This window comes from Rattus rattus, chromosome 4 (assembly GCF_011064425.1).
Source record: "Rattus rattus isolate New Zealand chromosome 4, Rrattus_CSIRO_v1, whole genome shotgun sequence".
Lineage (NCBI taxonomy): Eukaryota > Metazoa > Chordata > Mammalia > Rodentia > Muridae > Rattus > Rattus rattus.
Genome location: NC_046157.1, coordinates 1,319,020 through 1,343,220, shown reverse-complemented (window position 1 = coordinate 1,343,220; position 24,201 = coordinate 1,319,020). Strand labels below are relative to the sequence as shown.

Below are 24,201 nucleotides of genomic sequence, written 5' to 3'. Positions count from 1 at the left end.
CACGTAGCACAGATTTGAATCCACTCTCTTCTGTCCCTTCCTGTGTCCATAGATTTCCATAACGGCCACCATCATGCCATGTTACAGGTTTTTATATGCACATCCTTCCTTTCAAACAGTGGGCAAGGAACACACTTTCCTCTTCATGTCTTCAGCACTGAACATTGCTTGTGGTTTATAGAGCTGATGGGCAGGCACATCAACGTTCAACCAGAGACTCATTAAGAAGTTTACCCATCCCTCCATCTAGCAGACATGTTTATACCGCCCTACCAGCTGAATGATAAACTTATCAATACCTTCAGGTTCTGGCAATTTAGAAAATTGCTATTGGAGTCAGGCCTTTCTAATCGTAATGACAGAAGGTACAATGAGACTTACCCATTACACACAAGCAAAGATGTGACTGGCACATAGAGGCAGGAGCCAGCACTCCAATCTGAGGAGGCAGGTAGGTCAGCCATGGTGCACAAGGGAGAGGAGAACAACAGTGGGTTGTGTGATAAAGCAACCTGTCTTTCCATGTAAGACAGAGAGTAAGCGGCTTTGAAGCAATCAGTCCTAAGCAGAATGTCTTTACCAGCCCTCCTCCCCGTGGCAAGGCTCAGAGAGCTATGCTGAAGAGGAGTAGAAAGGTTCTCAGAGCCAGAGCGGATAGACGACACTGAGGAAGCTGAGTCCAGACACAACAGCAGCAACACACACCTGAAGACCCAGACTGTGATAATGCACAGGGCCTGCACAGGCTCAAGTCAGCGGCCCCAGCACTGAGAGTGCAAAGGACACACTTTCCTATGCCTACCTAAGAAGCTGTCTCCTACTGGTACCCACTTGCAAAGAAAACCTTAGTTTTCTCCAGCACCGTATCACTGGGGATATTAGCCACATTTAAGGGCAGGTCACACGTCCAGCAGTAGATGGCTACCGTACAGCAAACTCAATGGTATTTCCGTAAAACTCTGTCTCACTACCTTGGACACTTTTTTGTCTGATTGGTCTTTTGATCATACATTATGATTTCCAATTTTGTATTTTATACCTTTTAAGTGTTTTGTGTGCACATGTATGTTTGTGTTTTGTGCTTTCTTTTCATTGTTTATTATTTTAAATTGTTTTGTGTGCCTGTCTGTTTCTCAAAGAGAAAGACGCTATGGAGCTATGTGGGAGGAAAGGAGGGTTTGAGAAACTGGGAAAACTTGAGAGAGGAAAAACTGTGATCATAATATATTGTATGAAAGCATTTCATTTTTAACAGAGGAAAAAAAAAAACTTGTCTACCAAACCATAATGAACCATACAAAAGTATATACTAAACACATACCTAACAACTTTGGGCAATTTTAAACTAACAGAAAACCCATCTCAAGCAATAGTCTGTCCTCTACACCCACCCTTACTTCCAAAAATAAAATAGAAATAGAACCACACATTTTTGTTTTGTTCAGCTAAGAACTGTAAGAAAATCTCCTATAGCCATGCTGTCAATGGATGAGGCTACAGGACATCACTGGCATGCACCTTTCCACATTTCTGACAGCTTTGAGCAGTGACTCAGCTCTGTACAACAGGAAGCACTCAAATGGGTTTATACCGACTGGAGAATTATTGTTCATGCGATAGTCAAAGGCAACTCCCAGTGTATTTTTAAAGGGCTTAATATTTTATTTCTAAGATGCAGAAGAACAATTGTGACTAACTAAACTTATACAAAGCTTTTTAGAAACTAGTAGACGGGAAAACGACAACTTGAGTTTAAAGTTTAACTCAGGAAGTGTGCACTCTCTTTTTTGTGTCACTGGGTAGGAGCTGCCTAAATGCACAGCCAGCACCAGTCTCTTTAAAGTCTTAGTGTTGTCTGGGGTTTCGACCTGGAACACTAGATTTAGGAACAGAAATGACACTGGGAACCCAAATCCCCTGAGGAGAAATACTCTACAGCAGACAGTAGAATGGTTTTCTTCTCCCAATGAACAGCCAAACAGCACAAAATTCACTAACACATATATATATGTGTGCCTTTTATCTTTGGAGATTAAATACAATGTATGATTCTCTCCCTTCTCCCTCCAAACCTTCCCATATACCCCTTTGCTCTTTTTTTCATTAGTTGTTGTTATTGTGTGTGTGTGTGTGCAAATTCACCCCACATCAAATAAACTTCTCTTTCAAAAGATGAAGACCATTACAGAAACCACAACCAATCAAACAGCAGAAATGTGGAAACCAGTCTCCTTAAATCTTAAAAAGTTTCAAGATTTTTTAAGCAAAACCCTGATAGTTCAGATATTATCATAATTAATAAACCCAGCATTTCAGGAGCTTCAAAATGTAAGACATCTGGTTCCAATTACAAATTTGGCTCAGAATAAAAATACCTCCCAAACAAAAGCTTCATTATAAACTGTCTTCTCTCTCTTCTTCTGCCTTTTCTTTCCTTTTCTTTTTTTTGGAACTGTACTCCTTCCTTGCTGGAAGCCACCACAGCACTGCCAGGAAGAGGAACGCAAAGCATTCCCAGGAGCTGAGCTGTGATGTCAGAGCTGCATTCCACTTCTTCCCAGCCAGGCCTTTTGGGAAGCTCTGGCCTTCAGCTAAACCCCTAGAAGAGATAGCTTAGGCCTTCATTAAATCACACAGAGAGCCTCTGTGCTGTGTTTTAGTGCTGGCCAGGATCAAAGCGAGGGAGAGAACTTCTTTCAAAGGGAAAAACAACAGCAACACACTTTGCATAGAAGAAAGAAAGAAAGAGAGGGGGGAGAGGGAGGGAGGGAAGGGGGAAGAAAGGAGGGAGAAGGCATGAGGAAAAAGTGTTTGGAAGGAACATGTGCCATTGTGTGTGTGTGTGTGTGTGTGTGTGTGTGTGTGTGTGTGTGTGTGTGTGTGTGTGCCAAGTCACCCATTTGGAGAGGAGTCTACAAACTATCACCACTAAGCATGACTACTTTTTCAGCAAGCTCTGGGTGTGAATGAGAGACAGCCTCAATAAGGTAGAACAGTGACTTCGAATGGCTTCCTACATTACTAATATAGGGCATCCAGCTGCATGTTCACACACACGCGTGTGCACGCATGCAGGCACACACACAGACACACAGACACAGACACAGACAGACAGACACACACACACACACACACACACACACACACACATTTGTGCCTATTAGCTTACAGGACACTCCACTAGACTCCCAGGGGCCTAGCAATGACTTACATCATCACTTACCTATACCAGGTACAGGCAATCTATAGAAGGAATGCTAACCCCGGTTCTGTTCCTATTCGAATCCCCCACCCCCACCCCCCATGTCCCTCTCTCCCTCTCTTCACTTTTCTGTCCTTCTCTGTACCTCCTTCTCTGACATCATAGCTCTGCTGTCCTCTGTCTAGCTCTATCCGTTCTCCAGGCCTAGACTGTTATTTTTTGTTTTAAAAAAAAAAAAAAAGAAGCTAGGGGTATGTTTGGGGTATGGTGTCAGCGAAGGGGTGACTTTGCAGGCCCGTGCTGAGGCATCTTTCTGCCTGAGGTACCAGCCAGAGGTATAGTATAGAATACAGTTTATTTAGGTCATGGGGAAGGGAAAGGAGGAAGAGAGAGAGAGAGAGAGAGAGAGAGAGAGAGAGAGAGAGAGAGAGAGACAGGTAGACAGACAGAGAGACAGAGAGAGAGAGAGAGACAGACAGACAGACAGACAGACAGACAGAGACAGAGAGAGAGAGACAGAGAGAGAGAGAGACAGAGAGAGAGACAGAGAGAGAGACAGAGACAGAGAGAGAGACAGAGACAGAGAGAGACACAGAGAGAGAGAGAGACAGAGACAGAGACAGAGAGAGAGAGAGACAGACAGAGAGGCAGAGAGAGAGACAGAGAGAGAGAAGGGGAGCAGAAAGAGTGGCCATGAACATGTGGAGGGGGAGAGAGGGGTGGGGAGAGGAGGGACAGAGAGGGGAGGGAAGAGGTTAAGAGAGGAAGAACAAGAGCAAGAGAGAGAGGAGGGGCCAGCAGCCCATTTTACAGTGAGTCAGGCACACCTTGCTCTTGTCAGGTAACTGGGGTGGAGCCTAGAAGAAATGCCAACAGGGACTCCTATTCCTCCCCTAATAAATCCACTCTTCATGGTGTGATTTCTCAGGGGGACACCTTGGCAGGGCCCCACCAGGTAACCCCTCACCACATTACACGATCTAACAGTGTCTAAAGCAATAAAACAAAACGAAACACCCACCCCAAAAAACAAAAAACAAAACAAACAAACAAAAAAAAAACCCAAAACACACACATTATCCATAGAAATGAGAAAAATGAAACAAAATTAACTCCTCTTCAAGTTAAAAATTTGAAAATTATACTTCAAGTAAAAATGTGAGTTTTGCTGTCTAGGACAACTAAATCTTATTTAAAAGTATTTAGGTATAGGGCCTCTGGGAACAGGAAGATAAGGGCACTCTAGTGGTAGGTCTCCCGCAGTCCAGACACCACAGGGACCTAAAGGGACTGGATCAATAGTTCTCTGCACCCAAATCCCGTGGGAGGGAGAGCTAAACCTTCAGAGGGGCAGACACGCCTGGGAAGCCAGAAGAGACTACACTCTGCCCACATGTCTGACTCCAGAGGAAAACACCTAACGCCATCTGGGACCCCAGTGCACGGGGGCTCCAGGAAAAGGCGGCACAGGCCCTCCTGGTTGACACCCTCAGGGAGAGCTCAAAATAAGCCCCCCACGAGCAACTTGAGCCGCTGGACCACAGGTAAGATCAACTTTTCTGCTCCAAGTGACCTGCCTGGTGAACTCAGGACACAGGCCCACAGGAACGGCTGAAGACCAGTAGACAGGAAAGGCTACACGCTTGAAAGAAGAACACTCTGCTCCCACAACTGGCTGAAAGAAAACAGGAAGACAGGTCTACAGCACTCCTGACACACAGGCCTTGAGGATGGTCTAGCTACTGTCAGAAATAGCACAACAAGGTAACACCAGAGACAACCTGATGGCAAGAGGCAAGCGCAGGAACCCAAGCAACAGAAACCAAGAGTACATGGCATCATCGGAGCCCAATTCTCCCACCAAAGCAAACACTGAATATCCAAACACACGAGAAGAGCAAGATCTAGATTTAAAATCACATTTGATTATGATGATGGAGGACTTCAAGAAAGACATGAAGAACTCCCTTAGAGAAACGCAGGAAAACATAAATAAACAAGTAGAAGCCTATAGAGAGGAATCACAAAAATCCCTGAAACACAATCAAACAGATGAAGGAATTAAAAATGGAAATAGAAGCAATAAAGAAAGGACACAGGGAAACAACCCTGGGAATAGAAAACCAAAGGAAGAGACAAGGAGCTGCAGACACAAGCATCACCAACAGAATACAAGAGATAGAAGAGAGAATCTCAGGAGCAGAAGATTCCATAGAAATCACTGACACAACAGTAAAAGAAAATGTAAAACGGAAAAAGCTACTAGTCCAAAACATACAGGAAATCCAGGACTCAATGAGAAGATCAAACCTAAGGATAATAGGTATGGAAGAGAGTGAAGACTCCCAGCTCAAAGGACCAGTAAATATCTTCAACAAAATCATAGAAGAAAACTTCCCTAACCTAAAGAAAGAGATGCCCATAAACATACAAGAAGCCTACAGAACTCCAAATAGATTGGACCAGAAAAGGAAATCCTCCCGTCACATAATAGTCAAAACACCAAATTCACAAAACAAAGAATGAATATTAAAAGCAGTGAGGGAAAAAGGTCAAGTAACATATAAAGGCAGACCTATCAGAATCACACCAGACTTCTCACCAGACACTATGAAAGCAAGAAGATCCTGGACAGATGTCATACAGACCCTAAGAGAACACAAATGCCAGCCCAGGTTACTGTATCCTGCAAAACTCTCAATTAACATAGATGGAGAAAACAAGATATTCCATGACAAAACCAAATTTACACAATATCTTTGTACAAATCCAGCCCTACGAAGGATAATAAATGGTAAACTCCAACATAAGGAGGCAAGCTACACCCTAGAAAAAGCAAGAAACTAATCACCTTGGCAACAAAACAAAGAGAAGAAAAGCACACAAACATAACTTCACATCCAAATATGAATATAACAGGAAGCAATAATCACTATTCCTTAATATCTCTCAAAATCAATGGTCTCAACTACTCAATAAAAAGATATACATTAACAAACTGGATACGCAATGAGGACCTTGCATTCTGCTGCCTACAGGAAACACACCTCAGAGACAAAGACAGACACTACCTCAGAGTGAAAGGCTGGAAAACAACTTTCCAAGCAAATGGTCTGAAGAAGCAAGCTGGAGTAGCCATTCCTATATTGAATAAAATCGACTTTCAACTAAAAGTCATCAAAAAAGATAAGGAAGGACACTTCATATTCATCAAAGGAAAAATCCACCAAGAGGAACTCTCAATCCTAAAAATCTATGCTCCAAATACAAGGGCACCTACATACATAAAAGAAACCTTACTAAAGCTCAAAGCACACACTGCACCTCATACAATAATAGGAGGAGATTTCAATACCCCACTCTCATCAAAGGACACATCATGGAAACAGAAATTAAACAGAGACATAGACAGACTAAGAGAGGTCATGAACCAAAGGGACTTAACACATATTTATAGAACATTCTATCCTAAAGCAAAAGGATATACCTTCTCACAACCTCATGGTACTTTCCCCAAAATTGACCATATAATAGATCATAAAACAGGGCTCAACAGATACAAAAAGATAGAAATAATTCCATGTGTCCTATCAGACAACCATGGACTAAGGCTGGTCTTCAATAACAATAAGGGGAAGAACGCCCACATATACATGGAGGTTGAACAATGTCCTACTCAATGATAACCTGGTCAAGGAAGAAATAAAGAAAGAAATTAAAGACTTCTTAGAATTTAATGAAAATGAAGGTACAACATACCCCAACTTATGGGACACAATGAAAGCTGTGCTAAGAGGAAAACTCATAGCTCTGAGTGCCTGCAGAAAGAAACAGGAGAGAGCATATGTCAGCAGCTTGACAGCACACCTAAAAGCTCTAGAACAAAAAGAAGCAAATACACCCAGGAGGAATAGATGGCAGGAAATAATCAAACCCAGAGTTGAAATCAACCAAGTAGAAACAAAAAGGACCATAGAAAGAATCAACAGAACCAAAAGTTGGTCCTTTGAGAAAATCAACAAGATAGATAAACCCTTAGCCAGACTAACGAGTGGACACAGAGAGTGTGTCTAAATTAACAAAATCAGAAATGAAAAGGGAGACATAACAACAGAATCTGAGGAAATTCCAAAAATCATCAGATCTTACTACAAAAGCCTATATTCAACAAAACTGGAAAATCTGGATGAAATGGACAATCAGGTATGAAAATTAAATAAGGATCACATAAACCATCTGAACAGTCCCATAACTCCTAAAGAAATAGAAGCAGTTATAAAAAACAAAACCTAAGGACCAAATGGTTTTAGTGCAGAATTCTATCAGACCTTCTAATACTGTCCAAACTATTCCACAAAATTGAAACAGACGAAGCACTACCAAATTCCTTATATGAAGCCATAATTACAGTTATACCTAAACCACACAAAGACCCTACAAAGAAAGAGAACTTCAGGCCAATATCTCTTATGAATATCAATGCAAAAATACTCAACGAATTCTCGCAAACTGAATCCAAGAACAATCAGAACGAAGATATGTTATGATCAAGTAGGCATTATCCCAGGGATGCAGGGATGGTTTAATATATGGAAAACCATCAATGTAATCCACTATGTAAACAAAGTCAAAGGAAAAAAAACCACATGATCATTTCATTAGATGCTGAGAAAGCATTTGACAAAATTCAACATCCCTTCATGATAAAAGTCCTGGAAAGATCAGGAATCCAAGGCCTTTTCCTGAACGTAACAAAAGCAAAATACAACAAACCAGAAGCCAATATTAAAGGAAATGGAAAGAAACTTGAAGCAATCCTACTAAAATCAGGGACTAGACAAGGCTGCCCACTCTCTCCCTACCTATTCAATATAGTACTCAAAGTCCCAGCCAGAGAAATCAGAAAACAAAAGGAGGTCAAAGGGATACAAACTGAAAGGAAGAAGCCAAAATATCACTACTTGCAGATGATAAGATAGTATACTTAAGTGACCCCAAAAGTTCCACCAGAGAACTACTAAGCTTGATAAACAACTTCAGCACAGTGGCTGAGTATAAAATTAACTCAAACAAATCAAAGGATAAACAGTTGAGAAAGAAATTAGGGAAATGACACCTTTCAAAATAGTCACAAATCACATAAAATAACTTGGTGTGATTCTAACCAAGCAAGTGAAAGATCTGTATGACAAAAATTTCAAGTCTCTAAAGAAAGAAGTTAAAGAAGGTCTCAGGAGCTGGATAGACCTCTCATGCTCATGGATTGGCAGGATTAATAGAGGAAAAATGGCTATTTTACCAAAAGCAATCTACAGATTCAATGCAATCCCCATAAAAATTCCAACTCAATTCTTCACAGATTTAGAAAGAGCAATTTGAAAATTCATTTGGAATAAAAAAGAAACAAGGTTAGCAAAAACTATACTCAACAATAAAAGAACTTCTGGGGGAATCACCATCCCTGACTTCAATCAGTATTACAGAGCAACAGTGATAAAAACTGTATTGTATTGGTACAGAGACAGGCAGGTAGATCAGTGGAATAGAATTGAGTACCCAGAAATGAACCCACACACCTATGGTCACTTGATCTTTGACAAAGCAGTTAAAATCATCCAGTTGAAAAAAGATAGCATTTTCAACATATGGTGCTAGTTCAACTGGAGGTCACCATGTAGAAGAATGTAAATTATTCAGTTCTTATTGTCCTGTACAGACCTCAAGTCCAATTGGATCAAGGACCTCTACATAAAACCAGATACACTGAAACTAATTGAAGAAAAAGTCAGGAAGAGCCTAGAACACATGGGCACTGGGGAAAATTTCCTGAACAAAGCACCAATTGCTTATGCTCTAAAATTAAGAATCGACAAATGGGACCTCATAAAATTGCAAAGCTTCTGTAAGTCAAAGGACACTGTCATTAGGACAAAACAGAAACCAACAGATTGAGAAAAGATCTTTACCAATCCTACATCTGATAGAGGGCTAATATCCAATATATACAAAGAACTCAAAAAGTTAGACTCTAGAGAGCCAAATAATCCTTTTAAAAATGGGGTACAAAGCTAAATAAAGAATTCTCAGCTGAGGAATATCGAATGGCTGAGAAGTACCTAAAAAAATGTTCAACATCCTTAGTAATCAGGGAAATGCAAATCAAAACAACCCTGAGATTCTACCTTACACCAGTCAGAATGGCTAAGATCAAAAACTCAGGTGACAGCAGATGCTGGTGAGGATGTGGAGAAAGAGGAACACTCCTCCATTGTTGGTGGGATTGCAAACTGATTCAACCACTCTAGAAATCAGTCTGGAGGTTCCTCAGAAAATTGGACATTGTACTACCTGAGGACCCAGCTATACCTCTCTTGGGCATACACCCAAAAGATGCTCCAACATATAACAAGTACACATGGTTCACCATGTTCATAGCATCCTTATTTATAATAGCCAGACGCAGGAAAGAACCCAGATGCCCTTCAACATAGGAATGGATACCAAAAATGTGGTACATCTACACAATAGGGTACTACTCAGTTATCAAAAACAATGGCTTCATTAAATTCGTAGGGAAATGAATGAACTAGAAAATATCATCCTGAGTGAGGTAACCCAATTACAAAAAAACTCACATGGTGTGCACTCACTGATAAGTGGATATTAGCCCAAAAGCTTGAATTACCCAAGATGCAATCTACAGACCACAAGAAGCTCAAGAAGAAGGACGACCAAAGTGTGGATGCTTCAGTGCTTCTTAAATGGGGGAACAAAAATATTCATAGGAGGAAATATGGAGACAAAGTTTTGAATAATGAGTGAAGGAATGGCCCTTCAGAGCCTGTCCCACCTGGTCATCCAGGCCATACACACACACACACACATACACACACACACACACACACACACACACACATACACAGATGGACAGACAGACAGACACAGACACACACAGACACACACACAGAGGCATCAAAACTAGATAATATCTATGAAGCAAAGAAGTACACGATGACAGGAACTGGATATAGCTGTCTCCTGAGAGGCTTGGTCAGAGTATGACAAATACAGAGGTGAATGCTAGCAGAAATCATTGAACTGAGAATGGAGTCCCGATTGGAGGTATTAGATAAAGGATGAAGGAGCTGAAGGGGCTTGCAACCCCATAAGAGCAACAATACCAACCAAACAGAGCTCCCAGGGACTAAACCACTACCCAAATACTATACTTGGACAGACCCATGGGTCCAGCTGCATATATAGCAGAGGATGTCCTTGTTGGGCACCAATGGGAGGCTAAGGCCTCAGTCCTGCCAAGCCCCCCCCCCCCCAGTCCCAGTGCAGGGGAATGTCAGTGGGGAGGGCAGGAATGGGGGGTTGTTGGAGAATGAGAACACCCCCATAAAAATAGGGGATGGGGATGGGATAGGAGGTTTATGGACGGGAAACTGGGAAAGGGAATAACATTTGAAATGTAAATAAAACATATCCAATAAAAAGAAAAAAAAGGAGTGGGTGTTAGGTATCTGAACAGATTGTTTAAAAATATAATAAAAGAAAACATAGAGTATGAAAAAGTGCCTTTGTATTCTCCTAGATTATTAAATAGTAAGCTTTTGTCATACTAGCTTTGTCACTGTTTTTGAATACATAATATATAGTTGTGGTCATTGTAGTTACAACTGTTACTGATTTGTGGAAGTACAGAGAACAGCCTGTAGACACTATACAATGTAACTGTAAATACTTCTAGATGTTTTCTGAAGCAAACGTCTTTCCTTTGTTAAGCCACAGTATAATGAGTACATTTGAGATGGAAACAATATTATAATCCAATATGCAGTTTATTTTCAAAGTAGAGCAGCTTCCCAATGATGTCTTTTAGAGCAGTACTTCTCACTGAAAGACTATAATCAAAAGAGGCATCTTTTACTTGTTAGCTTTTGTACGGCCAGAGCTGCTGATCATCTCTCACAGTTACATTCCTGTCTACCACTTGAGTCCTAGTGGACTCAATGCAGAACCTGTACTTAGAGCCTTCCCTATGGGAGATGGACCTTACGGTCAAATTCACAGCTGTTCCAAAGAAGTGGGCAAACGGCCTTCCTAAAGTGGCTTCATGGGGACACATCTGTCCTTCAAGTATCACTGATATCAAAGCCTAATAAATAGGAGCATGGCTAGTACTGTTTTTTTTTGTTTTTGAGCTTGGAGAGGAAGCTGTCAGAAATGTACAGTCCTTTGCTGGATACCTTCATTAAGTCACTCCTTTGTATTAGGCCATGCACTGAGACCATCTTTCTAGTGAGCCAGACTCCTACATTCCAATTATTGAAACTCATTCTTGAAGATACTGACTCAATAAAATCATTATTGAGGCAAGAAACACAGACAGTAGTTAACTTTTATAGACTGACAAATTTTCCAAAATCTGAGAGCTTTCTGAGGTGACCAAAGCGGAAAAACAAATGAGTAAATGAACAACAGCCCTGTCCATTCTGCCTTATATGTAGACACAACTGATGGATTATTCATGTCAACAGGTGTTAGGTGTAGGTGTACTACAAAATTCAGAAAGGATATCATGAGAACGTCATAGTGAAGAATGAGGAAGAACAAGGTAGGCCAAGTCCATGTGGACCATGAAGATGAATGTACAGCCTTGCCTCCCCCACCTTTCGCTCTGTTGTGGTGGAAAGAAACAGAAACGTAATTGTTGGTGGAAAGGTAAAATTGTAAGTGAAGCTCTGTTGCTTCAGAATCACAATTCTAATTGCACAAAACTTTGCTGAGATGTATTGTTTGCTTCTGGGCGAATGTTTGAGGGGCTTCTTTAAACCAGCTCTATGGTGTTTTTCATCTGTGAGTTAATTAGAATAAAGGGATTTGACTTATTTTTAAGAATCAGAGATTTTAGGGAAGATGGGTCACTGTAAGAGTGCGTGGTATCCATGAGGACTAGAGATCAGACTCCAGCATTCATGAAAGTGGCAGGTTCAACCCCAGAGTGGGGTGGAGATGAGACCAGTGGGGTCTGGGTCTTGTTAGCCTAAATAAAACAAAACAAAACAAAACAACCCTTCAAATTCAGTGAGAAACTCTGCCTCAAAGGAACTAGATACACATTGACAAAGGAGGACTCCTGAGACTTCCCTGCCCTCCAAAACGAACCTCCTCTGCCCGATATACTGAGAGCTTTCTTCAGATAAAACAATAACTTTAGCCCAGTGTTCTGACCTGTGGGTGGTTACTCCTTGGGGGTTCTATATTGGATATCCTGCATATCAGATATTTATAATTCATAACAGCAGCAAAATTACAGCAATGAAGTAGCAATGAGACAATTTTATGGTTGGGGTCACCACAACATGAGAAACTGTTTTAAATGGTCGCAGCATTAGGAAGGTTGAGAACTATTGCCTACCCCAGCCCATCCCAATACTCTTTCAAGCATATTTCTAAGAATGAACCACATGATTGAAGCAGAGATAATCAAATGGCACATATCATAAAGATCATAATCACAAATATATGTTCAGTGGCCTTACAGCAATGAGTGACTATATATTTGACTATATATTTTATTATTACATATACATTATATATACATATATGGGTACAGGAATGGGAAATGGTGACAAGGAAAACATTTACACAGGTTCAGTGCAAAGGCAACTTCCCCTGCTCCTCCTGTCTATCTCCCTGATATCCCTGTTACACACTTGTTCCCAGTAATTAAGACTTTTCATATCTCATGTGTCATGTTGTCAGACCCCTCCCACACCACAGGCCAGGAAGCAAGCCCCAGGGTTCTTCCTACTCGCAATCTCTTTCTTCTTCTTTCTGACAAGAACAAGCTGGTTTTGAATTCACAATCCACTTGAGAAAAGCCTCTGAACTAAAAGCCTTTGATCTTCCTGTCTTTCTCTCCCTGGTACCCCAATTATATTTATTTTCTTGATGGTGCCTGTTAGGTTCTAGTCATCAAGCCTTCAATTCCAGCACCCAGGAGGCTGAGGCAGGAGGATGTCTGTGAGTTCAAGGCCTCCCTGGAGTATATAGTGAGTTACAGGACGGCCAGAAGAATATACGGATACTCTGTTAAAGAAACCAAAGCAAAGTGAAGAGAGAAATTAGCAAACATCTGTCAAGAACTTTTACCTGTGTATTATTAACTAGAGATTGTCGTGTTAATTTTCAAGATTAACAGACAATGAGTAGTCTCCAAGCTCTGAGAAATGAATACAATCTGCATAAGCCAAACCACTGTGGGCTGCAGAGCATCAGGATCATCACAAGACAGGGCCCTCAACCCTTACTTAGTGCGTCCCCTGTCTCACTGGCTGTCCCAGAACCTAAGCTGAACTGACTATTCTCTCACTGATATAGTAACTAGGCTGACCCTGCTTAGTTTTTGAGCTCAGAAAAGATCAGGCTTATTCAGGGTAGTATGGTCATACAACATGACAGTTCAGTGTTTTCCACTTAGTATATACGCACACAGACAAAAATGTCTTTATTTTTCCTGTCTCTTAGGTTGCTGTCATATACTATAAACTCTAAATGTAATCAGTCCTATACTTCACAGAGATCACAACACTGTGACCAAGTGCCTTGGCTGTCTGTCAGTCAGAAAATAAGAGCACCCAGAGTACTCTTTAAAAGATGATACCATTAAGGTCCCTCTAGTGTCCTTGCAGTAGCCTTCAACAACCAAGTGTCTTCACTTGTCCTTCAACTACCACTCACACTACTCAGTAATTCCATAGAACTAGATGGCTAATGATACTAAATTATCTTTCAACTAAGAACTATCATTTTATCAGGAAAATTACCACAGATGTAATAAAGTTAGCATTGAAACACATAACTATGCCAAAATTTTAAGTTCTCAAATAACTGTGTTAACGTGTGGCCCACAGTGTTTTGTTTGACAAACGAAAGTGGCCCCAATGAAGGGATTAATCTCCATAAGTTAATAATAATTTCATAAAGAAGTGAAGAAACAGCTAGAAGGACTCAAGCAATCAGCTGCAGTGGGCAAGGAGGAAATAAACTGATAATGTATCTATTCCTGATTCTCTGAAATGCAAGCCAGGGACAGGAGGCATAGACAGGCTGCCCACCCACTGATCACCCACGGCCCAGAGAACACTTGATCCCAAATTGTACTTTTCAGTTTATGTGAACAGAAATGTTTATCATTCCAACACTTTGTGTCATCGACTAAAATTATCTATTCCTGTGGAATGCTTGGAATATCCTCATTCGTAAGATTTGAATGGTTTCAAGTACAAAATGTATTTTCAAAAGCCAGTGCATGCTATTACATCTAGGGACTTAGTACATTCCCCCTAGATGTTCAGGGTATGGTTATGTGGCAATACCTAATTTACACACTAAAAGACAAACATGTTTGTGCTGAACACAGTGCCTCATGTAGCTCTGAGACTATGACAAAGTGCACGAAGAGCTTGTTTCTTAGTCTTTTTCTTTGGATGCTAAATCCATGTTGCCACTGCTTTATATTTACCTTGCTTCTTTACTAGATATCTTTAATGTTACTGATATTGGGGAAAACAGACAAGATTTGTATATTAGAGGCAGAGTTACCTCACAGTGACTTATTTCTATCTAAGTACCTAAGAATTTCCTAATTTCTTCCTTTTTGAAACAATGGATTAATAGTACCACATTTTCATTATCCATTCACCAGCTGTGAACATTTAGGCTACTTATAAACACTGGGTATTATGAATAGCACAACGAAACGTGGATGAGCGTGTGTCTCTGCAGTAGGGAGTAGCAGCCATTGGGTACATGCCCAAGAGTGCTACAGCTGGATTCTGGGGCAGATCTATTCCAAGCTTCCTGGGGTACTATTACACTGATTTCAAAAGGGACTGTATAAGTTTGACTTTCACTTGAAATGAGTAAGTTTTCTATTTCTTCAAATCCTTGCCAGCAGGAGCTGTCATATGTTTTATTGATCTTGGCCATTGTGACTTGTTTAAGTTGAAATCTCGACATAATTTTACTTTGGATTTCCCTGATTGCTACAGATTTTGAACATATTTTAATGTTTTATAGCCATTTGTATCTCATCTTTTGAGATCTCTCTGCTTTGTTATGCATACCAACTTTAATTTCACTTATTTCCTTTCTTGATGTTCAGTTATTTTTGTTCTTTATATATTTGAGACATTGACTCTATCAGATGTGTAATGGATGAAGATCCTTTCCCATTCTTTAGCTGGCCACTTTGTCCAAATGATGGTGTCCTTTGCCCCGCGTAGGATTTGCAGCTTCATGAGGTCCAATTTATTAACTGCCAGCATTATTGATGTGCTATCACTGTCCCTTAGAAAGACTATTGCTGTGCCTATGATTCTGAGGCCATTGAAACACTTCATTTCTATCAAATTAGGGGTCAGATGTTGAGGGATTTGATCCATTTGAAGTTGAGTTTTGTTCTCAGATATGATGAGAGGAACACTGTACTAAATGCCTACATCAAAAACTTGGAGAGATCTATTAATAATAATACACTTGAAAGCTTTAGACAAACAAGAAGAAACAGCACCCCCTCCAAAGTAGAGGGACAAAATTATTGTAGATTTGATTAAACACTTGTATTATGTTAATTAGGTTCCCAAAAAATTACAAGAGAATCCTGTTTTCAAGACGCTGTGGGTCCCTGCTCCAGTTGCTAAAGTAGCTGAAGGCAAGGAGTCAGAGATTGGACTCCAAGGGAACCAAGGGAAGAAGAAGAATTTAGTACCACCAGGCTAGGAAAATGCAGGAGAAAAAGCATACAATTATGGAAGTGCTGGGAAAGCGCTGCCCCAGGGCCCCCCTGCATTGGGTCTACGGTAACAAAGGCAAAATATAGATTTTAGTAAGTAATAATTCAGGAAGAGTGGAGGGGAGGTGTTAACAATGTGGAGATTTGGAAGTAGCCCAGTCATTGAACTGAATTAAAGCATATTAAATATAAGGTGCGTGCTGCTCTCTCTCCCTCCCTTTCTCCCTCTCTCCCTCCCTATGTGTGTGTGTGTGTGTGTGTGTGTGTGTGTGTGTTTGTGTGTGTGTGTGTGTGTGTGTGTGTGTGTGTGTGTGTGTGCCTTTCATTAGAGAATCCAGAGCATTGGGGCAGTTACTCTGCCACTGCCAGGGGAATTAGAGTGGATTAATCAACTAAACAAACTCAAAATTATCAAACACAGGGCTGAAACCAATGAAATAGAAACAATAACATAAAGAGTTAGTTCTTTGGAAAAAACTTACATAAGTGACAAAATTTTACCCACCTAATAAAACTAAGGAAGATCCCAATTAATAAAACTAAAGATGAAAACATACAACAGGCAAGGAAGTCTAGATAATTATAAGAACATCACTTTAAAACCTGTATCTCACCAAATTGGAAAATCTAAAGGAAACTGATGGATTTCTAGATATATAAAACCTACTAAGTTAAATCAAGATGAGGTAATTATTTAAGTAGACCAGTAAGGTAAGCCCTACTGAAGGAGTAATATGAAATCTCCCAACCAGAAAAGGCCCAGGGCCAAATAAACTCAGCATAAAATTCTACCAGACTTCAAAGAAGCACTAACACTCCTCAGATTATTCATAAAACATAAAATGAAGGATTGTTTCCAAATACTTATTATGAAGCATTATCCTGTTACAAAAGCCAGATGTAACAAAAGTTTATAGATGAATGTCTCTTTTGAACAAAAAAGTCCCAATAAAATAATAGCAAATTATTTTAGTTCAAGAATTTTAAGAACATATCAAAAAGACTATACACCACAATAAAGTCAGCTTCATCCCAGAGATGCAGGGGGTTCAACAAACATCAATCAATAAATGCAATCCATCACATAAACAGACCAAAGGACAGACAGATACCACATAGTCATGTCATTAGATGTGGAAAAATCTAATCCAGCACTCCTTCATGATAAAAATCCTAGGGAGATTACTGATACAAAGGAAATACTTCAACATAAAAAGGCAATTTACAACAAGCCCATGGGAAACATCGTTCTAAGAGAGAAACATGTAACATACAGCACTTCCACTAAAATAAGAAACAAGACAAGGTTGTCTACTCTCTCCATATCTCGTCAATATATTACTTGGAGTCTTAGCTAGAGGACTAAGACAACTGAAGGAAATGAAGGGGGATTCAACAGCAAAGGGAAGGAGTCAAAGTATTTGTACTTGCAGACGATTTTATACAGAAAAGACCATAGAGAGTCTTCAGGAAACTTCTACAGCTGATAAATACTTTCAGCAAAATAGCAGGATGCAAAGTCAAAGTTAGCACACAAAATCCACAGTGCATGCACATGCGTTACACACACACACACACACACACACACACACACACACACACACACACAGAGAGAGAGAGAGAGAGAAAGAGAGAGAGAGAGAGAGAGAGAGAGAGAGAGAGAGAGAGAAAGAGAGATCTTGATCAGAGGGCATAAAACAACTTTACAATTCCTGCAACGAAAAAAAAATTTTTTTTAGCATACCTCCAAGTGTTGGAAGTAAAACACTTCTATAATAAAAACTCCAAGATAGTGGTTCTCAACCTCTAGTGAGGTTTGGTCAAACCTGCAGGCCACAACCCCTTCAGCAAACCTCTACCTCCAAAATTATTCACATTACAATTCATAGCATTAGCAAAATTACAGTTATGAAGTAACAACAAAAATAACGTATGGCTAGGGGATCACCAAGACACAAGGAATTGCATTAAAGGGTTGCAGCATTAGGAAGGGTTTGAACCACTGTCCTATGACATTGAAGAAAAAAAATGAAGACAACAGAAAATTAAGACTCCCCAAAGCTCAGGGATCAGCAGGATTAATATTGTGAAGATGGTTATCCCCACACACCCCACACCCTCCTCTAGAATCTAGCCTGCTCTGTAACTCTGACCTTTTCTCGAACACCTTTTCTGCAGCGGCCTCATCAGCCCTTCCCTGCCATCTGCACAACCAGTACAGCAGCCCTCTCTCCTCTGTTTACCTGATGCCAACCCACAAAGACATTTCCAACCTCTAGACCCAGCAGTTCTCAACCTTCCTAATGCTGCAACCCTCACAATCAAACCACCACATAACAACAACAAAAATTTATTTTTTTACTACTTAAAACTGTAATTTTGTTACTGTTATGAAGTGATGTAAAGTTCTGTGTTTTTTGATAGTTTTAGGTGACCCCTTAACCTGGAAGTTGAGACCTGCTGCTCTAGGCTGAACCTACCCCCACAACTTCTCTTTTCTTTGACCCTGCTCCATCCATAACGTACTACAAACTAATGAAGTCCTCATGCCTGGATCTCACTGCAAGAATAGCAAGATTATTAAAGATCAAGCCAGTTTGTTCTTCAAAACTTACCAGCTTATCTAAATCCTTGTTAAGGAGAATGATCCAGATCAACTCCAGGACACAAGCATTAAAAGAATCATCATAAACTCCCTCAAATAATTCAAGAAATTTAAAAAAGGAAGAAACACATGCACACGCACGCGCACGCGCGCACACACACACACACACACACACACACACACACACACATGCACGAACGCACGAACGCAGCACAAAAAAGTCAGGAAAGAGCTTAACTTTTCTCTTTGTGTGATGACAAAAACAATGCAGACACAAGGCTGATAGAAATGACAAAGAATCAAAGATTTGAAAGTGAAATTTAATAGAAATTCTGACAAAGACTCAAGCCAAAATGAAAATGGAATTGAAAAACCCAATAGTCTAACTAGAAAATGCAAAGGGAAGCTTTACAACTAGAAATGAATTAAGTGGAACATCTGAAAAGATAAACTAGAGGATTCAGACCAAAAAATTAAAATACAGAAAAACAACACAGGTTGGGCATGGTGATGCACTTCTTTATCCCAACACTGGGGAGGCAGAGGCGGATGACCTCTGTGAGTTTGAGGCTAGAGGGTATATCTACATGACTACATGAGTTCTAGGACAGCCAGGGCTGTTACACAGAGAAACCCTGTCCCGCAAAACAAACAAAACAAAAACCAGAAAATAAACAAAAAGGAACGAAATACAAAGGACATCTGTGAGACCATGGGAAGTCCAAATCTTCTAATTATAGGAATGGATGAGGATGAATCCCAAGTCAATGGCATAGACCAGATCTTTAGCAATGTTATAGAAGGAAAGTACTCCAAACTAAAGAAAAAAGCATCCATAAGAATGCAAGAATAACAGAAAAACACTGTAAAAGACAAGGCTAGAAAAGAAAATCCCCACAGCAAATCATATTTAAAACACTAACAATTTAGACCCAAGAAAGTACAAGAGAAAAAACATGACAAGTCACCTATGAAGGAAATCCCACTAGTAACAGTTGATTTCTCAAAGAAAACATCAGAAACCAGAAGATCCTGGAGATTGTATTCCAAGTCCTGAAGGACTATTCCTGGAACCTACACAAACATCAACTACTATTTACTACCCACTATACTAACACCAACACTAACTACCTACTAATACTACCCAGGAAACTCACCTGTCGTAATTGGAAGAGGAAGAAAATTTCCCATTACATAAAAAGTCTAAATTTTTTTATATATTGTTAAAAAAAAAAAACTCAAGGAAAAGTACAGGAAGCATTATTTTGGGCTGAAAAGATAAAGGAACATAAAAGAGAGACTGTGGGTAGAACTGACCCGAGTGGCTCCTCCCTGAAGATTAGCTTTCATGGTACCAAAATGCCCATGGCAGCTTCCAGAAGACAGATGAAACCTACACTATTATGCTTATGAAGTATATCAAAAAGAACCAGCATGGCAGTGAGAAGCCTACATGTACAGGAGTATGCTGAATTATATGCACTATACGACTTTAGGTAAATAGTTAATGGTAGGATTCGTTGTAGATTTTCAGCCATCCGCGTTGTTGTTTTAGCTTCCTCCCTCTCCCTCACGGTGGCCTCCTTCCCACTTCCTTATTAGATCACTTGTATCCTCTTCTGCTGCATTCCTTTTGTCATTATCCAACTGTTCTCTAATTAGATTTTAAAATTTGCTTAACAAGAAGAAGACCATGCCTGGTACTGAAAACCTTCACAGAGCTGGTGAAGTCATGGTTATTGAATAAGAATCTACATCCATTATTTTATTAAAATAGCATAGTTCCTAATAATAATCTATAAACATTTGTCCTTATAACCTTATGAAGAAATTTTCTCTTTGTAACAGAGACCATTGCGATTGAAAAGGTAAAAAGATGGCTCAGGAATTAAGAATTCTTATTGCTGTTTCAGAAGACCCAAGTTAGATTCCCAGCTCTGAGGTAGAGTGGCTCATAATGGCCTGTAACAGCTGTGAGGCAGTTCTCAGGGCTCTGATTCCCTCTTCTGACCTGTGAGGAAAACTGCACTCGTATGCTCATATACTCTCCAAATCCACACAGGCACATATACGTATGTGTAATTTTAAAAATGTTATAAAATTCTAAGTCTCCATAAAATAATATATAATACAGTCCAGAAAGCTATTTAGAACATTGCTATTTAAGATCCTTTGGGCCATTTAGAGACAGAAAAATCAGCTGATTTACCTGGCTGATGAATTAAACTACTCGGCAGGAAATGGGGTTGCTCTCATGATTGGGATAAAGACTTAGTTAGGCCCCTATGAAACTCCTGTGTCGAAGCCCCAGCCCCAGGGCACTAAAATGTAAAGGTGAGTCCTGCATGTTGTGCTCAATTTTGACAGACTTTAAAAGACTGAGATATCTATGCATGGATAGACATCAGGGATAGATAGACGCAAAAACATCCTGCAAAATTATGCCAAGTTAATTATGTTTCAACAACCAAGGAGAGAAGATTCCAAATAAATCAATCTTGCTGGTACCTTGACCTTGAGCATCATCATCTATAACTAGAAGAAATTAATATCTATTGTTTAACTAGATAATGTAGCATTTTGTTAAGGAGCCTAACAGACTAAGTAGCTACTGGGAACTTAACTGCTGCTAATGAGAAGAGACCAAGGTAAAAGGTGTTCTGCTCTCACAGCCCAGACCTGAGTAGTTCTGCTCTCACAGCCCAGCAGACCTGAGTAGCTCTGCTCTCACAGCCCAGCAGACCTGAGTAGCTCTGCTCTCACAGCCCAGACCTGAGTAGCACTGCTCTCACAGCCCAGCAGACCTGAGTAGCTCTGCTCTCACAGCCCAGCAGACCTGAGTAGCTCTGCTCTCACAGCCCAGACCTGAGTAGCTCTGCTCTCACAGCCCAGCCCTGAGTAGCTCTGCTCTCACACAGCCCAGACCTGAGTAGCTCTGCTCTCACAGCCCAGCAGACCTGAGTAGCTCTGCTCTCACAGCCCAGCAGACCTGAGTAGCTCTGCTCTCACAGCCCAGCAGACCTGAGTAGCTCTGCTCTCACAGCCCAGCAGACCTGAGTAGTTCTGCTCGCAGACTGGTACACCAGGACTGTGCCACCTGTTTAGCAATTTTATGACTTCTTTCCTCGAGAACCTTGACTAAAGACCTGTTCTTTGTGATAGGGAATTGTTTTAGAAATGGAGATAGTATATATCACTATCATTGAACACAATTACAGTACATTTCAGAAATATGCAGCAAATAATTTGATTCATGTCATGTTGATGGCTAATTAGGCCGTTTAGATTTTAAGGGTATGGTAGCTTGAATGAGAATGGCCTGCATGCGCTCACACACTTGAATACTTCGCCTCTAGTTGGTAGAACTGATAGTGGAGAATTAGAAGATGTGGGCTTGTGGGAGAAGGCGTGTCACTGGTGGTGAACTTTGAAGTTTCAATAGACTCCTTCCATTCTGAGTCTGTCACCATGACACCATGGCACCATGACACCATGGCACCATGACACCATGACACCATGACACCATGACACCATGGCACCATGGCACCATGCCTGCCTGCTGCCATGCTCTCCACCATGATGGCCATGAACTCATATCCTATGAAACTACAAGCCTCAAAGAAACTTTTTTTTTATGCTTTCTTGGTGTCATGTCACAGAACTAGAAAATTAATTATGATGAAGAGTTAACCACGGCATTTAGAGAAAAGAAGGTAATGCACGGAAGGTCTTAGTACTGTTTAGGAACATCCAAATGCTGTGTCTTGTTGGGCTTCACTAACACTTAGAAGGACAATCTTTTTAATGCGTTTGTAGTTACTGATTGTACTTATATGTCTTACTTGTTCTCTCCCTCCTCTCCCATTCTCCCTCTTCCCCTCTTACCTACCAGCCTTCTATCTCTCTGCCAGTACTAGAGACTAAACGAAGCCCTGTGTGTGCAAAGCTAACCCTGCTTTCTTTTGAGGTGGCCATTTTAAGGCAGAAATGGCAAGGGACTCTGAGGAAATACATAACATTACCTTTATTTCAATTATTTTCATGTCAGTAGGTTTGCTGAAAGGCCCATTGGCAGGCAGCATTAAATTATGGTGCCATGTGGCCTGGCTAGCACAAGCATCTGGATTCTCTTCCTTGAGAAAAAAAATCCATCTCTTACAGCATAGCATAGCATTAAAAAAAGTTTAGACTTCACATGCCATTTTTGGAGCAAATACAAGATTTTCTGCAACTGTTCTTTTAAGTCTATACTCCAATTATGTAGCAAAAAGTGTCCCTACCTCCAACAAAAATACTGAGGTGAAAAGAACGAGGAAAGGTATAAGAAGGAAACAAGCTAGGAGCCATATCCACAGGCAGCCGAGGCGTTTGAGAAGTGATTCTATGAACCATGAAGAAGTCACTGCATACTATAAATGACCACTGGCTATGATGCTCTAGAAAGACCTCCTATGGAAGACAAGATTAATGTTTAACATCTGTAGCCAACACATAATAAGAATCTCATGAATAAAACTCTTTACAATAACTAATAAGGTTAATAATTAATTTCCATCGAAAGCAATAAAGTTGACGTTTTCTTAATAAAAACTAATACAACTCACAAAAGAAAGCAGGCATTAGCATTTTATTGATACATTCTGACCCCGTAATGATTATTTATGCTCCAGCAGTTTAAACTACATTATGTTTAATCCATTCTTTTTATACTTCCATCTAATGACTGGCTAGAAAATGAAAAATTAATCTGTATTAACCTATTGTCAAATAAGATCTCCTCATGGGCAAGAATCCTCATGTGGTTGTTGTTTTTCTTAATTGCTAAGTCCAAATTATAAAACCTCTGCTAGGAGCAGGATATGTTCAGTACTTCTGTCACATAAACCCTATGGTGGGTCGATCCTGGCTTTCCTCACTTAGCACTTTTCTAATAAAGTCACAAACATTTTTGTAAAAAAATGTCTTCTACTTATGAGACAGATGCCCAGCTGATGGCTGGTAGACTCAGTTCTTTAACCTCACCAAGGAGGGAAGACAGATGTCCAGCCGATGGCTGGTAGACTCAGTTCTTTAAACTCACCAAGGAGGGAAGATGTAAATGATGTCCTGGGGCTGCCCCATTAAGTGATTTGCAGTTTCTCTGGTAAAGAGAACCTTCAGGTAGGCTCCAGGTCTAGTAGCTGTTCCTCTAGGAGGGCTGGTGATTGGCGGCCCTGCTAACTGCTCACATACTGCAACCTGTATGGTGCATTCTTCATGTAGTTCTAGAATTTTCACAGTTAATACACCAGATTTTCTGCCTAGAAGACAGAGGAGAAACAAACAAACAAAAAACACTTAGAGCATTTCTGCAGAATCTATAACTGCTTCAACTGCTTCTGTTAGATACTGTACACCAGGAACAGGAAAGAAAGGTAACTCCTACAAGAATGTTAATGGGTTGCTGGACATTTGGGGTATGAATTTAGAAGAGTAGAAGGTGATCTGGATTCCAGTATTGCCTCCCTTAAAAGGTCAGCCAATTATATAGATTTCATCTTCTCAATTGTCTCATCTATGAAACAGATCGTGCCACTTGCACCAGTGAAC

General features: G+C 40.3%; 1 protein-coding gene across 1 annotated transcript in view; it reads right to left on the bottom strand.

Moving 5' to 3' along the window:
- The window catches only part of Spidr (scaffold protein involved in DNA repair), a 221,964-nt gene that overhangs the window by 104,810 nt on the left and 92,953 nt on the right, over positions 1 to 24,201 (bottom strand). Inside the window, exon 8 of the mRNA XM_032899807.1 lies at positions 23,693 to 23,912. Within this exon, the coding sequence (XP_032755698.1) occupies positions 23,693 to 23,912 (220 nt within the window). The remainder of the gene's footprint in view (positions 1 to 23,692; positions 23,913 to 24,201) is intronic.